The sequence below is a fragment of the Drosophila santomea genome, chromosome 3L (assembly GCF_016746245.2).
Source record: "Drosophila santomea strain STO CAGO 1482 chromosome 3L, Prin_Dsan_1.1, whole genome shotgun sequence".
In the NCBI taxonomy this organism is placed as follows: domain Eukaryota; kingdom Metazoa; phylum Arthropoda; class Insecta; order Diptera; family Drosophilidae; genus Drosophila; species Drosophila santomea.
Window position 1 is genome coordinate 6,235,043 of NC_053018.2, and position 11,922 is coordinate 6,246,964.

The 11,922-nt window shown below is 43.4% G+C and overlaps 1 protein-coding gene across 1 annotated transcript; it reads left to right on the plus strand.

The window, feature by feature from the left end:
- Positions 1–5,364: 5,364 nt before the first annotated feature.
- LOC120450455 (serine/arginine repetitive matrix protein 2) lies at positions 5,365–11,921 on the plus strand. Its single transcript, XM_039633475.2, has 3 exons — positions 5,365–6,387; positions 6,443–10,543; positions 10,604–11,921. The coding sequence occupies exons 1-3, from the start codon at positions 5,690–5,692 to the stop codon at positions 11,634–11,636; spliced, it is 5,832 nt and encodes a 1,943-aa protein (XP_039489409.1). The 5' UTR covers positions 5,365–5,689; the 3' UTR covers positions 11,637–11,921.
- The last annotated feature ends 1 nt before the right edge of the window (position 11,922 follows it).

The following is an 11,922-nucleotide window of genomic DNA, read 5'->3' on the forward strand; positions in this document are numbered from 1 at the left end:
GCTTTCTATGATTATGTTTATGCAACATGAAAGTGGAGATGGGCCACAGTATCCCTCTAATTGCGATCATCCCACCGCTAATCCCATGGTTTTTATTTACCATTTCTTTCTCAGGTTGCTGTTACATTATTAATTACTGTAATATTTGGTTTTGGGTCCCCTAATTTGCATGGCACAACCAAACTCATTTCTCATTGCATCACATATTGTGCGAACCAATTGAAAATGTGGTTGATGGTTGCGTTTCATTTTTTCAATACTTTTACAGCAGCTCGTTGATAAGCTTGAGTAACATACATTCTTATCAGCTGGAAATTCCCAAGCATGTTCTTCCGATTCCTGAAATAAATGATATTCTTTAAGTTCGAGTTAGTAACAACAAAGAAAAGGGATTTTTTTTCTTATTGATTACAGTTCCTATTAATAAGAAGTAAATAATTATCGGTATTTTTATCACAGCATTCGAAATAGTGGTCAAAGTATGGAATGCCATACCTCGTTGAGTTCGTAATAAAATATCCAATCGAACTGTGTTTTCAAAAAGGAATTCTATTTATTTCACATTTTTTGCAATTTTTGATGATGTTACCCCTTACAAAAAATGCGAAAATTTGGCCAAAAATTATTTTAACAGAGTCGGTCAAAAAGTGATTTGGTTGATTAGTATTGGTAATTAGGAGTACAAAAATGTAATTCTTTTAACTTTCTGACTATTTTTGGCTAAGTTATACCGAAAATACCAATCGTAAATATTGAAATTTTGGCAAAAATCGATTTTCCGTGTTTTTATTTATCGTTCGAGCTCAACGATATACACGTAGTACAGGTTCAATTATAATAAGATTTTCCCTTTCTCGCTAATATGAGATTATTTGCAGAGCATCACACTAACACATTTTACTTATTAATAAGAATATATTATATTTAATTATCGCTTAAAGTCAAAGCACCAATGCTAAAGAATCTTAGGTTAGAAAAAACAACGACAATAAGATAAGCAGCAGCTTTTGCATTTATAATTAATGGTAATAGTTCCAAATGTATAAGCGAAAATGGATTCCCGCCAAAGTAAACAAAATCAAAAGAGTATATAGTATAGTAGTATTTTATTTGATCAAGGGATTGGGCTTTAAAGTTTTACGATCGGGGTATTTCCCCAGCCATAAACATCCAAACTTAATCTGAGCCAAATGGGAAAATGTGAGAGAAAGATGCGCTTAGCTTAGCTCCACTCGCAAATTGGCACCCGGCTTCGGATTTTGGCTCCGTCTCCGGCTGGAACAACTGCGACTTTACTCGCGGAGATCACGGGGAACGGAGATGCCGAGTGCTACGAGGTACCAGCGGCGAACTGGCACCGTCTTAGGCCTGGGAATTGTGTAAAGTGAATACGGCAAAAAACAAAACAGAAACTGCAAAGCAACAAAAAAATAAAAACAAACAGAAAAAATACACACTTAAAACACAAAACTAAAAACGAGAAAAATGAATGAAAAAAGCAAATTCAATGCAGGTATCGGACGGATACATGCGAGTATCTCAGAAATACAATATGCCAGTGCCTAATAACTGGATACAAGTTGATGTTTGAGTGTGTCTATGTGCAAAATAAAATCAAAACAAATCTTGAAAAGCTCATAAATAATAGCCACACAAAAATTAACAACGCCAGCGACAACAACAAAAGTTTTTCAGTCGTTAGCGCAGCTCGCCATTTTGACTTGGCTAAAATTAGCTAATAACGATAAAAAATTGTAAACAGAAAACCAAAATAAACCAAAAAACTAACGAACTTATGAAAAGCAAGGCAAATAAATCTTCATGGGGATGTTGATGGTCTTCAATGTACCGAAAATACAACTGCAACGTTATTAGCAACTATGTAGTAAACTTTTAAATATACTTCCAATTTACTCTAATTCAGAGGTTGCATGTCATTTAAGAATGATTTTCTCATCCAAAGCGTCAACAACTTTTACTTATTTATTAGCCCCATTTTTCAAGAAGGTTCCCCGATCAAATTATACACCTGCAGATGCCACTTCATTTGCTTACAACTTTTCCCCACCCAATTAGGGATCACAACTTCCTAGACCCGCAGCAAATGGTTTCATCGCATTTGATGCGAGTTGGTCACGGGAGAGTGAACGAAGCAGTAATTACGATTGGATTGCAAATGCTTCAACGATTGCCTAGGGGATTTTATTTAATTTTTCATACGTGTACTTCCACATCTGTATATATACATATACTTTTTGTGGCTCCCGGAGAAACTGCGTTCTAAGAATCGAGCATCTCGCCCCGCTTTTTTGTGCCGCCTATATTGGAACGAACGTGCGACCTGTGATTAGCACCTCATCGCTAGAAGCCAAGCTCATCCGGAGCTACTACCTGTCCAAAGAGAACTGGCCCGCAACCCCTTCATCGCCAATTGATCCCTATGGAGATGCGCATGTGATGAAAGCATGCCCAAATAAATTAAGCCAATTTGGGCAGGAACAATAGAAGTTTTTTGTATGCCTAGCAGTCCGTAAATTGACAGAGATCTTCATTTGTGTGGTTCGTGTTTTGCCTCTCGGTTCCTCTAAATCTGCCAATTAGCGACGCTCTCAGGTGTGTGTGTGTGTGTGGGTTGTGTGTTTACAAATATATATAATTAACACGAACATAAACGGACGTGGTTAGGGATTTTGTTAAGCCCTCACAGGGGATACCACTTATTTTTACCATTTATATCATTAAATTTTATATAGAATTAAGTATGAAGATGCAATATCTGCTTAATGGTAAATATAGTTTTTAAAGATTAAATGGATAAACTAATTGTGATGTTGTGGGAATCTCTGCTTTAAAAAGTATTGCCTGCTTTTAGGAACCCAAAGGATACTTAAGCTCTACATCTTAAATGAGGAATATAGACTGAAATCCTTGCCCTGAAGCTTGTATTAAAATAACACGAACGATTAAAGGAAATTTAATTTCAATTTGTTTATTAGAGTACACCCCACATCGTCTATTTCTGTGCCTCATATATCATTTTATTTACATCGTACTCCACTGCAATTATCACATTTTTCGAATGCGGACCTATAAGTTTTCTAGTTCAGCAGCTAATGTCAATGACTCGTCATTGCTGTAAGCTTTTTGGATTGGAACTGCCGCTGGTCTGAGCGGAGCGTTTACCGCTCTCATTTGTCAACGCCGGCAAACAGCCGCAAGTACAACTAAGTACACACAAAAGTGCCGCCCTCAATGCCCACGGAGCGTTGCGCTTTTAACGCTTCTCAGGTATTAATTGCCGGCCAGATCACGAAAATAAATATGCTCGCAGTGGGGAAAAAATTAGCTACATTTGTTGCCGCACATATTTGGCTTAATGCGGCATTTAAAAATGTTTATTAAATTAAGTTATGGCAGAGAAGGAAGCTATGCAGCTCGTGGGTGCTGGTTACTTAGGAAAGTGATTAAAGAAAGTTTATGAAATGAGATTAAAGTACTCGGTTGAATAGTAAGGAAACTGGGCTGTTTAACTCAGAGGAATTTCATGATAAGTGGAAAAAATTATGTGCGTTGGACTTACAGATAATTTTACAGATTCATACCATTTGTCGTAGCATTAATCATACAACGTTTTCATAAGCTGTTTTGATTCTAAAGACTTTTTTCCACATATCCGTGGTATCATGTTCCTTCTGTTCCCAAGGACAAAGCACCCTCCATCCCAAAGATGCCATGTTGCCCAAGGTTTTCGCGCCCAAGTGCCAAATTCGAGAAGTCTCGTGGTCGCCAATGGATGGCCACATAAAGGCCCAAAGTCAAAGCCCTGCTTGAAGAACGGCAGTGATGGGATACAATGAGTTTTGTACGTAGGTTCAACTCAAGCGTTGCTCGGGGACATCCAAGTTGATTTTTTGACGTTCTCAAACAATGGTGGCACTTTTTTTGCCTTGTTTTTCATTGCGCATTCACTTAGCAGTGGGTGATTTTCAAAATGAGATAACACCTCACATTTTGAGGATGGGTTTTTATATTTGGTTGAGTTTCAGTAGAGCAGCGTGACAAAGCTGAGAAGAAAACGATGGAAAATCGCTTGAAATGCAAGAGATTATGCTTGATGATGGGGATAAAAGTGAGGAAGGTTATTGTGGGGCGGCACAAATTAATTTGCACCTTTCGCCTCTGCCGCAGCGCTGCAGCAGCGCTGTCGCCGTCGCTGTCGCCGTTAGCAGTCGGAGAAAGTTGCACATGCAAATCTACAAAAGAAAGAAAAACCGAGAGCGCTGTCGGCAATTAAAGGCATCTGTGTTGCACTGAGATGAAATTGAATCAAATTTGCAGCTTTAAAGGTTTTCATTAATTTATGGGTTTCCATCTATAAGTTAAATTATTGTTATTAAATAAAATGAAATCATGTACGAAAATGGTAATTGAAAACTTTACCTGTCTGGAAAAGCGAACTCTTTTCATATTTGATGGAAGTCAATGTGCCAGAGGAAAGCCTTTCCGCCTTTTTTCGTATCTCCCTTAACCGCCGGGCAAAGGCAATGTCATAACATCTGCAGATAGGCGCATTTTCCACGATGCGCTTGACTTATGTGCGCGCACATTGTACATACATATATGAATCTATATTTAGTGACTGTGTGTTTAGCGGGCACAACGTTAACCGTATTTGTCAATTATTTGCACTTCGCATTCGAGTGAGCGCCGCTCGCCAACAAGAGGAAGCGGAAATAAGTGCAGTCTGCAGCGGTAAAGCGCATTTGGTTGTTTGCGTTTCGCACAGTTACTAAAACTTTTCGAGCATGTAAAAGACAGTTGTTAAATTTGTATTTAGCGGATGAATTTAAAATCAAATTTAAAATATTGGAGCGTTACGAGACAACACTGTGGCAACGCTGACAACAACGTGTACTCGCTAAATTTCAGGGGTGGTGGTATTCGCTATTATATCGATAACAAGAACGTTCCAGAAACTGTCGATAGATATCGATAGTAATAATTCTGGAAAAAATATCCGTTTTTTTAAATATTGCTAGACTTAAACATTGCAATTTTGATTATAAAATGTGCGGTGTTGCAAAACATAAAAATTGTGATTGAAACCATTCTTAAGCATGTTTGCAGACAAAACACATTGTAAAAGTCCGACAAAGGAAAATATAAAATGAGTCCCAATCTTAAAGTCAAAGGTGAATTTTGAATATATGCTGTACACAAAACTCTCAGTTTAATATAAACGTTGCCCTACGAGATTTTCGTGATAAAATTTATTAAAAATAAACTCTTCACCTACATCTAAAGTAAATTCGTGAAGACGGTCTGGCAGCGCTGCCTGGCGATAGATGCAATGTGACCAGACTTTCTTCTGCATTGAGCAGTGTTTACTCGCTGCAGAAAAGTTATTGGCTTTGGTTTTTCATAATGGCATAAACATTATCCGGGAACGTACATGATACCGCAAACGCCGAGCTGGTGCACCGCTGCAACCGACGAGGACGTCCACCCGCGCCGCCCAATCAATATTACCGCTCGGCGAGGGAAAACGCAGCGTGGAAACCCAGCAACACGGCGCCGCCATTGAGAGAGCAGAAAAAGAAAAGCGTGTGCGCCCGCAAACAACAAGAAAGAACCAGCCAAAAGGGAGCGGAGTGAGAGGCAAACCGATTTGAGGTCGCCGGATGTGAAAATGTCGCAAGCAGCTGGAGGATCGACCGCCGGAATGGAGCAGCCAGCAACGGGCAAACAGTCGAAGCCACCAGAGGATCTCCAGGACAATGACACCAATAGTCTGGAACCCGGCGAGGTGGTGACCCCGCCCCATCATAACCCTGGCAGTCCAGCAGTCAAAAAGCATCTCTCCAAGGAGCTGATGATAAGCAAAACGCTGCGGAAGCTACCAGATAACATTCTGGAACATGCCCGCATTGAGAACGGATCTGTCGGTACACCAAAGGTCCAAACCGAAGATGCGGACGATAGCGAAGGCCTCTATTCGGACTCGGACTCCTCAGGGGAGGACCTTAAAAACGTGGAGGATGTGCAGAAGGCCAGGAAGGAGAAACAGGAGGAGGCTGCAGCAGCTGCCCTTCCCCAAGCCCCACCCACGCCGCTATTGGGCATTAATCCGCTAAGATTCCACATGAGAGCTCCTTGCTTTGACTTTCCACGCATGGGCTTTATGCCCAGGATGAACAGAGGTGGACCAAGGGGCATGCGGCCGCTATTCTTTGGACGACCACCCGCGCCGAATCGCATGGGAGCTCCCATGATGGGTGGACCACCAACACAGGGACCTCCGCCGGGAGTGTATGCACCGCAAAATCTCCAAGGAACAGGTAATAGCAGCAATTCAGGTCGTTCCAAGCGACCCCAATCAGATGTGGTGTAAGTAAATTCCATTTTTATATCGAAGGTTGAGATTATAATTTTTTATTTTTAGTTGGACAGCATTGCAGCCCCCAGTGTCCTTTGTTTTCAATCTTGTTTCCGAGTGCTCCAATTCAAAGCATGAGAATTGCAGAACTAAAGCAGAAACTACTGACCACAACTCCAAGGAAGCGAAACTCCCCAGCGATACGAAGTCCACTGAAACGATAAGTGAAATAGATCAAGCGAGGGAGAAGTCCATGCACAGAAATGACGTAAGAGGAAAAACGAGTAATCGATCCCATGACAGAAACCTAAATCGAGGAAGAACAAGGGAGAGGTCAAAAGAAACGCGCGGAAAGTCCACTGAAAAGTCCAAGAACAAGGACGAAAGCAGAGGGAAAGGAAGAGAAAAGTCAAGAGATAGAGATTTGACTCGGCGGAAAAGTAGAGAAAGTTCCCCAGATAAAAGTTATAACAGAGCAAAAATTATGAATCTATCTACAGAAAGGGATGAAATTGGACGTGAGCTTAGGACTACAGCAAGTGGAAAGTCCCAGGAAAGAGATCAATCCAGAGGTAAAACCAAAGACCGATCTAGGGAGAGAGATCGGGCTAGGACTAAAACACGTGAAACATCACAAGCCAGAGATCAAAAGAGAGGAAAGTCAAGGGATGCGGAACACACCAGAGCGAAATCAAAGAAAAGGTCGAGATCCAGGGATAAGCGTCGAGAAAAATCTAAGGAAAAGCTAGGCGATAAGGAAAAGAACAGAGATTTATCCAGGGAAAAGCTAAGGGAAAAATCTAAAGAGCACAGCGAAAAGAGAAATGAATCCAAGGACAAAAATATGGACACAAGTGAGCAAAACGCAAACAAAAAGCCTCGAGCGGGTTCCAAGGAGAAAGATAGACACCATTCTAAGGAAAGACTTCATGAAAGAACTCAGAATAAGTCTCCAGAAAACAAACCTGATGCAAAAAAATTAAATGCAAGAGAACATTCAAAAGTAACGCCATCTGATCGTAAAAAAGACAAAGTGTTGGGACACTTAGTAGAAAAAGCAGAGGAACGTTCCAAGGATAAGCAAAGAAAGCGATCGAGGGAAAAATCTGTAACGAAATGTTCAAAGGAGAGCGACAAGGACAAATCAAGAGAGCGTTCACGGGAAACGGCTAAGGAAAGATATCAAGGAAAATGCAGGGATTCGCTGAAAGAAAATGGATTGGATAGGTCCAAGAGATCAAGTACGCCGCATAATTCCCGCAGTGAAAGTGCAACAACAAGCGACCACAACTCAAGAACAATAAACCAGACGCCTTCATCCTGGGAGAGCAGAGAAGGAACGCCACCAATGACACCGCCACAAGTTCAGATCTCTCATACTCCAATTGGCAATAACACAAAGCCCAAGGATTTTGATATTTTTGCCGATTCACCTCCACGAGTAAACACTGCCATTTCAGCTCCAGCTGCAACTATCGAAAGAAGCACCACGCCGCCGTTAAAGTCGTCCATTCCTATTGTTCCGATCGCTAAGGCCGACAAGCTGAATCCTCTGCTCAAGGCCAGTGAAATTCACAGTAGAATTGGCGCCCTGCTCGAAGATACCGATTTGCATTTGGATGCTCTATTGGCTACTAAAGAGCAGTTGTTCCGTCGCACCAATGAATACAAGGAGAGAAAAGTGGCTCCCAAAGAGATTAAAGCGGAATCCCTTCCGAATAGCAGGCATAATAGATCTGCTAGTAGTAGGGCAGAGGTCGATCATCACAAAAGCCAACCAAGACATGTAAATCCTTTCAAGCGCGAATCAGTATTAAGCGGGAGGAAATCTTCCTCTCGGCCTTCAAGCAAGGAGAGGCGACTTCAAAGACACGACAGTGATGTTGAGGACTGGGATAGAGATCTAGAACACGATAGAAATCAATTACAAGGATCCCAGCCAAGACGAAGTGATGAGTATAAAAATTTCAGCATTAAAAAGGAAAAAGATCTTACGCCCCCGCCTCAGCAAACGAACTTTACTCGAACCACTATAAAAATCGAACGCAATGCCACGCCTCCTCGGCCTATGGGGCGCGATGTGCTGGTTAGAAACGGTGCAGTGGCGGCCAATGCTCCTCCACCGGCAAAAGAGCAAGAAAGTCCCGATACGGATGACTACATCGACAACTGGGAAAACGACGATTCAATGGCCAGTATGCCAAAGAACGCCCCTCCCGTTACTCCAACTCCTGCTCCAAATGCCAACGCATCTCTCAACGCTACACCTCTGCCACCCTTGCCGCGAGCTTCGCAATTTAATGGCGATGATGACGACTCCAACGCTTTGTGGAATGCAAACAGCACACCTCCTCCGCGATCCAAAAATGCGAACCTGCCGACGAGCAACATCCATGAATTATATGACAAATTCATGAATAGTATTAAGATGTCCAACGAGCATTTGGAGTCGGAAACGCTGGACACCTCCAAAAATAGCTCCTTGAGCAATTCCACAGCCGAAGAAAGTTCCTCGGGTAGCGAGACTTCCTCAACAAGTAGCAGCAGTACCGAATCCGAGGAGGACTCCAGTTCGGAGGACGACGAAGCCAATGAAAACTCTTCAAATGATGAATCGGTGACAGCATCAGCTAATTTCAACACAAATCAGGATGACACCACTGGTAAGGAGCAGCTGCAAAAGAAAAACAATGTTAGCAAGGACCTACGCAAACTTAAGAGCCTTGAGGACAATCTGGCTAGGATTCAGATGATGCGTGAAAACTATGATGCGGGCGATGAGATCTCCGAAGAACTGCTAAAAATGGAATCCCTATTTCTAATGCAGCGCAACGCGATCATGGATAAATATCGCAAACAGGAACTCAAAAGCAATTCCAGTGAGGATCAGCAGCCGGTAGATGAACAAGAAACTGTCCAGGCACAAGAGGTGATTAAGGAGACAATCTTTCCTGTGAACAATATATTCAGTGCCAATCGGGAAGCCATCAAATTGACCATCTCGCCATTGAAACTGACAAGGAAATCTGCACTTTTCGACAAGGATGAACCAGATCTACCAGAACAAATCAAGGCGGAGCTGCCAAAGCCACCACTACAAAAGCCACCAAAGGAGATTGCTATTGTGAAACCGACCATTGTCGAATCCCGATCTAAGCCTAAGCTAAGGAGTCCACCGCCACCAGCAGGAAGTCGTCGCAGATCCCGGTCCCGTTCTATTTCCAGAAATAGGGCCCGTCGTCGCGGCTCGAGGGCCAAGTCACGAACGCCCAGCCCCAGACGTCGGCGTCCTCCATCGCCCAGAAGAGCTTCCCGATACACAAAGCGAATAGGAGTTACTGTCGGTGGAATTAAGATAGGAAGAAGTCACAGTAGAAGCTTGACAAGGAGTCGAACACGCAGTAGGAGTCCAAACAGAAGAAGACGTCCGCCAACAACTGGGCATAGAAAACGCAGTTCATTATCTCCTATTCCACCAAAATTGGCTGGACCCCGGTCACCTCCTCCTTCCCGTCGTCGTCACTCACTAAGCCGCGATCGAGAACGTGATCGCTTGTCTCGCTCGCGTTCCCCCTTGCCCTTCAAACCACCTTCCCCGCCAATGAGACGCAGTTGGTCCAAAACACGATCCCCAACCAGGAGGAGATCGTTCTCCAGGTCGAGATCGCGGTCTATATCACCAAGATCTCGATCATCTGCAGAAGGAGCCTTCGCAAATTATTTTGAGGAGAATCAGGGCATGGAAGCGGCTGCCTACTACTACAATATGTCATTGATGCAGCAGGAAGATCAGGATACGATGGGTGAGGGCTATGACGCCTACGCCGCCTATATGGACTCCGCATACAACATGGAACAAGCATATGCCCAGTACACTGAAGACTATTCGAATACGTATGGGGATTATATGGGCGAAGTAGCTTCGTCACCTCAGCAACCTGGATCGGTTCTTAGGGAACTGCCTATGGCGCCGATGATGCCCATAGAATCCCTTGTTCCTATAGCGCCAATGGAGGCAATGCCATCGATGGTGTCCTCGGCGTCAGTGATGCCAGTGGCTGTACAAAAAGGTAACGTTTTGGAAATAGTACCTTCCGGTGAGGATATAATAGAAGCGGAAGAGAGCACAGTGGCAGCTGTAATAGATGAGCCAGTGGAGGACATTAGGTAAGACAGAGTTCTCATTATATTTTTACAAAAATACTAATAATATAATTTGTTTTTCAGTAAACCAAAGCGAAAAGGCGTCAATTTCGTGGATAACGTGCTGCCCACTTACGAGAGCGAGAACGAAGATCGCGCAGTTGTTGGAATGGCGGTGGAACGTGCCTTGCGGAAATATCAAGAGCGTCGCTCCCAAGCCGCCGCCAAGCTGCAACTGATACGCGATGAGCTACTTGTGTTACCTCCACCACCACCGCCACTGACACCGAAGCCGGCCAATCTAGAAAAGCCTGTTTTGGTGCAGAAGAAACCGAAGTTCCGATACTTTCATTTTGATCCTTTCAAAGGCGCAATAGTAAAGACGCACACACGAATGCTACGCTCACCCAACCGCCCTCCATTCGATCCCAAGCACTTTGCCATGCTAATGAAGACCGGCCGCCTGCCTCAGATTCCTCCAGGATTCCTGCGACACCGCCCGCCAATTTTACCACCGCATGTCGATGCTGTAACGAAAGGAGCCATGCTTAAGGAATTCTTCAGCAAACATCCTCCACCGCCGCTGTCGATGCCCATGCCTCTACCCGATGGGATGCCCTATTACCTGAGTGGTCCACCGCCTATGCCAAGTGGAGCTGTTGTTTCTCCTGTGCCTGTTAATGTGCTACCACAACCCATACCCGTGCTGGATGGAAGTGGTTATCAGGGTTATACTCTGCCGGCTACAATGGTACCATCACCAGTTCCAGTTCCTGTGCCAGTGCCGTTGCCTGTGCCCTTGCCTGTTTCTACTAACCTTACGCCATCTCCCGCGATGAAAACTCCTTACTTCACACCACCACCCCTGCCCGAGCTGCCGACTCTACCCGAACTGCCGTCTCAATTCGCTGTGAATTCGGTGCCCACTATAACGGAGATAATGCCAGTGGATATACTACAGAAGTTGGGACCGCTGCCCAAGACCTTGGACGTTGATGATGGAGGCGGAACTGCCAGTCCGGAGGAGATTATCGACGATCTCAAGGAGGTTGAAGCAGAGCCAGCCGAACAGCCTGTGGTGGACGTTAAGCCGCAGCTCCTTGTGGAGACCCAGTAGTAGATCCGTATATTGCTAGTTTGATTTTTTTTAGATAATTATCTTTAATTAAGAACATAAGGATCCTGTATCCGTACATTAGGATTATTGCGTAAATATTTTGTTTTTAAAATATTTTTTAATTGACCATTTGTAAACAAGTTGCATTTATTCATAGAGGTCGTTTTAGGTTTATTCAGCTTTAAGTTTCTATGTCATTTATAACTTGTCCAGCTTGGACCACGTTTATTGATTTCTAAAAGAAAATAAAAAATGTAAATAGTTCGCTTAAGAATTATACTTGAAT

Excerpts from the sequence above, each read along its gene's own strand:
- LOC120450455 (XM_039633475.2), top strand. The coding sequence starts at position 5,690 with ATGTCGCAAGCAGCTGGAGGATCGACCGCCGGAATGGAGCAGCCAGCA. Across the intron at positions 6,388-6,442 it reads CGACCCCAATCAGATGTGGT|TTGGACAGCATTGCAGCCCC; the intron begins GTAAGTAAATTC and ends TTTTATTTTTAG. Across the intron at positions 10,544-10,603 it reads GAGCCAGTGGAGGACATTAG|TAAACCAAAGCGAAAAGGCG; the intron begins GTAAGACAGAGT and ends TTTGTTTTTCAG.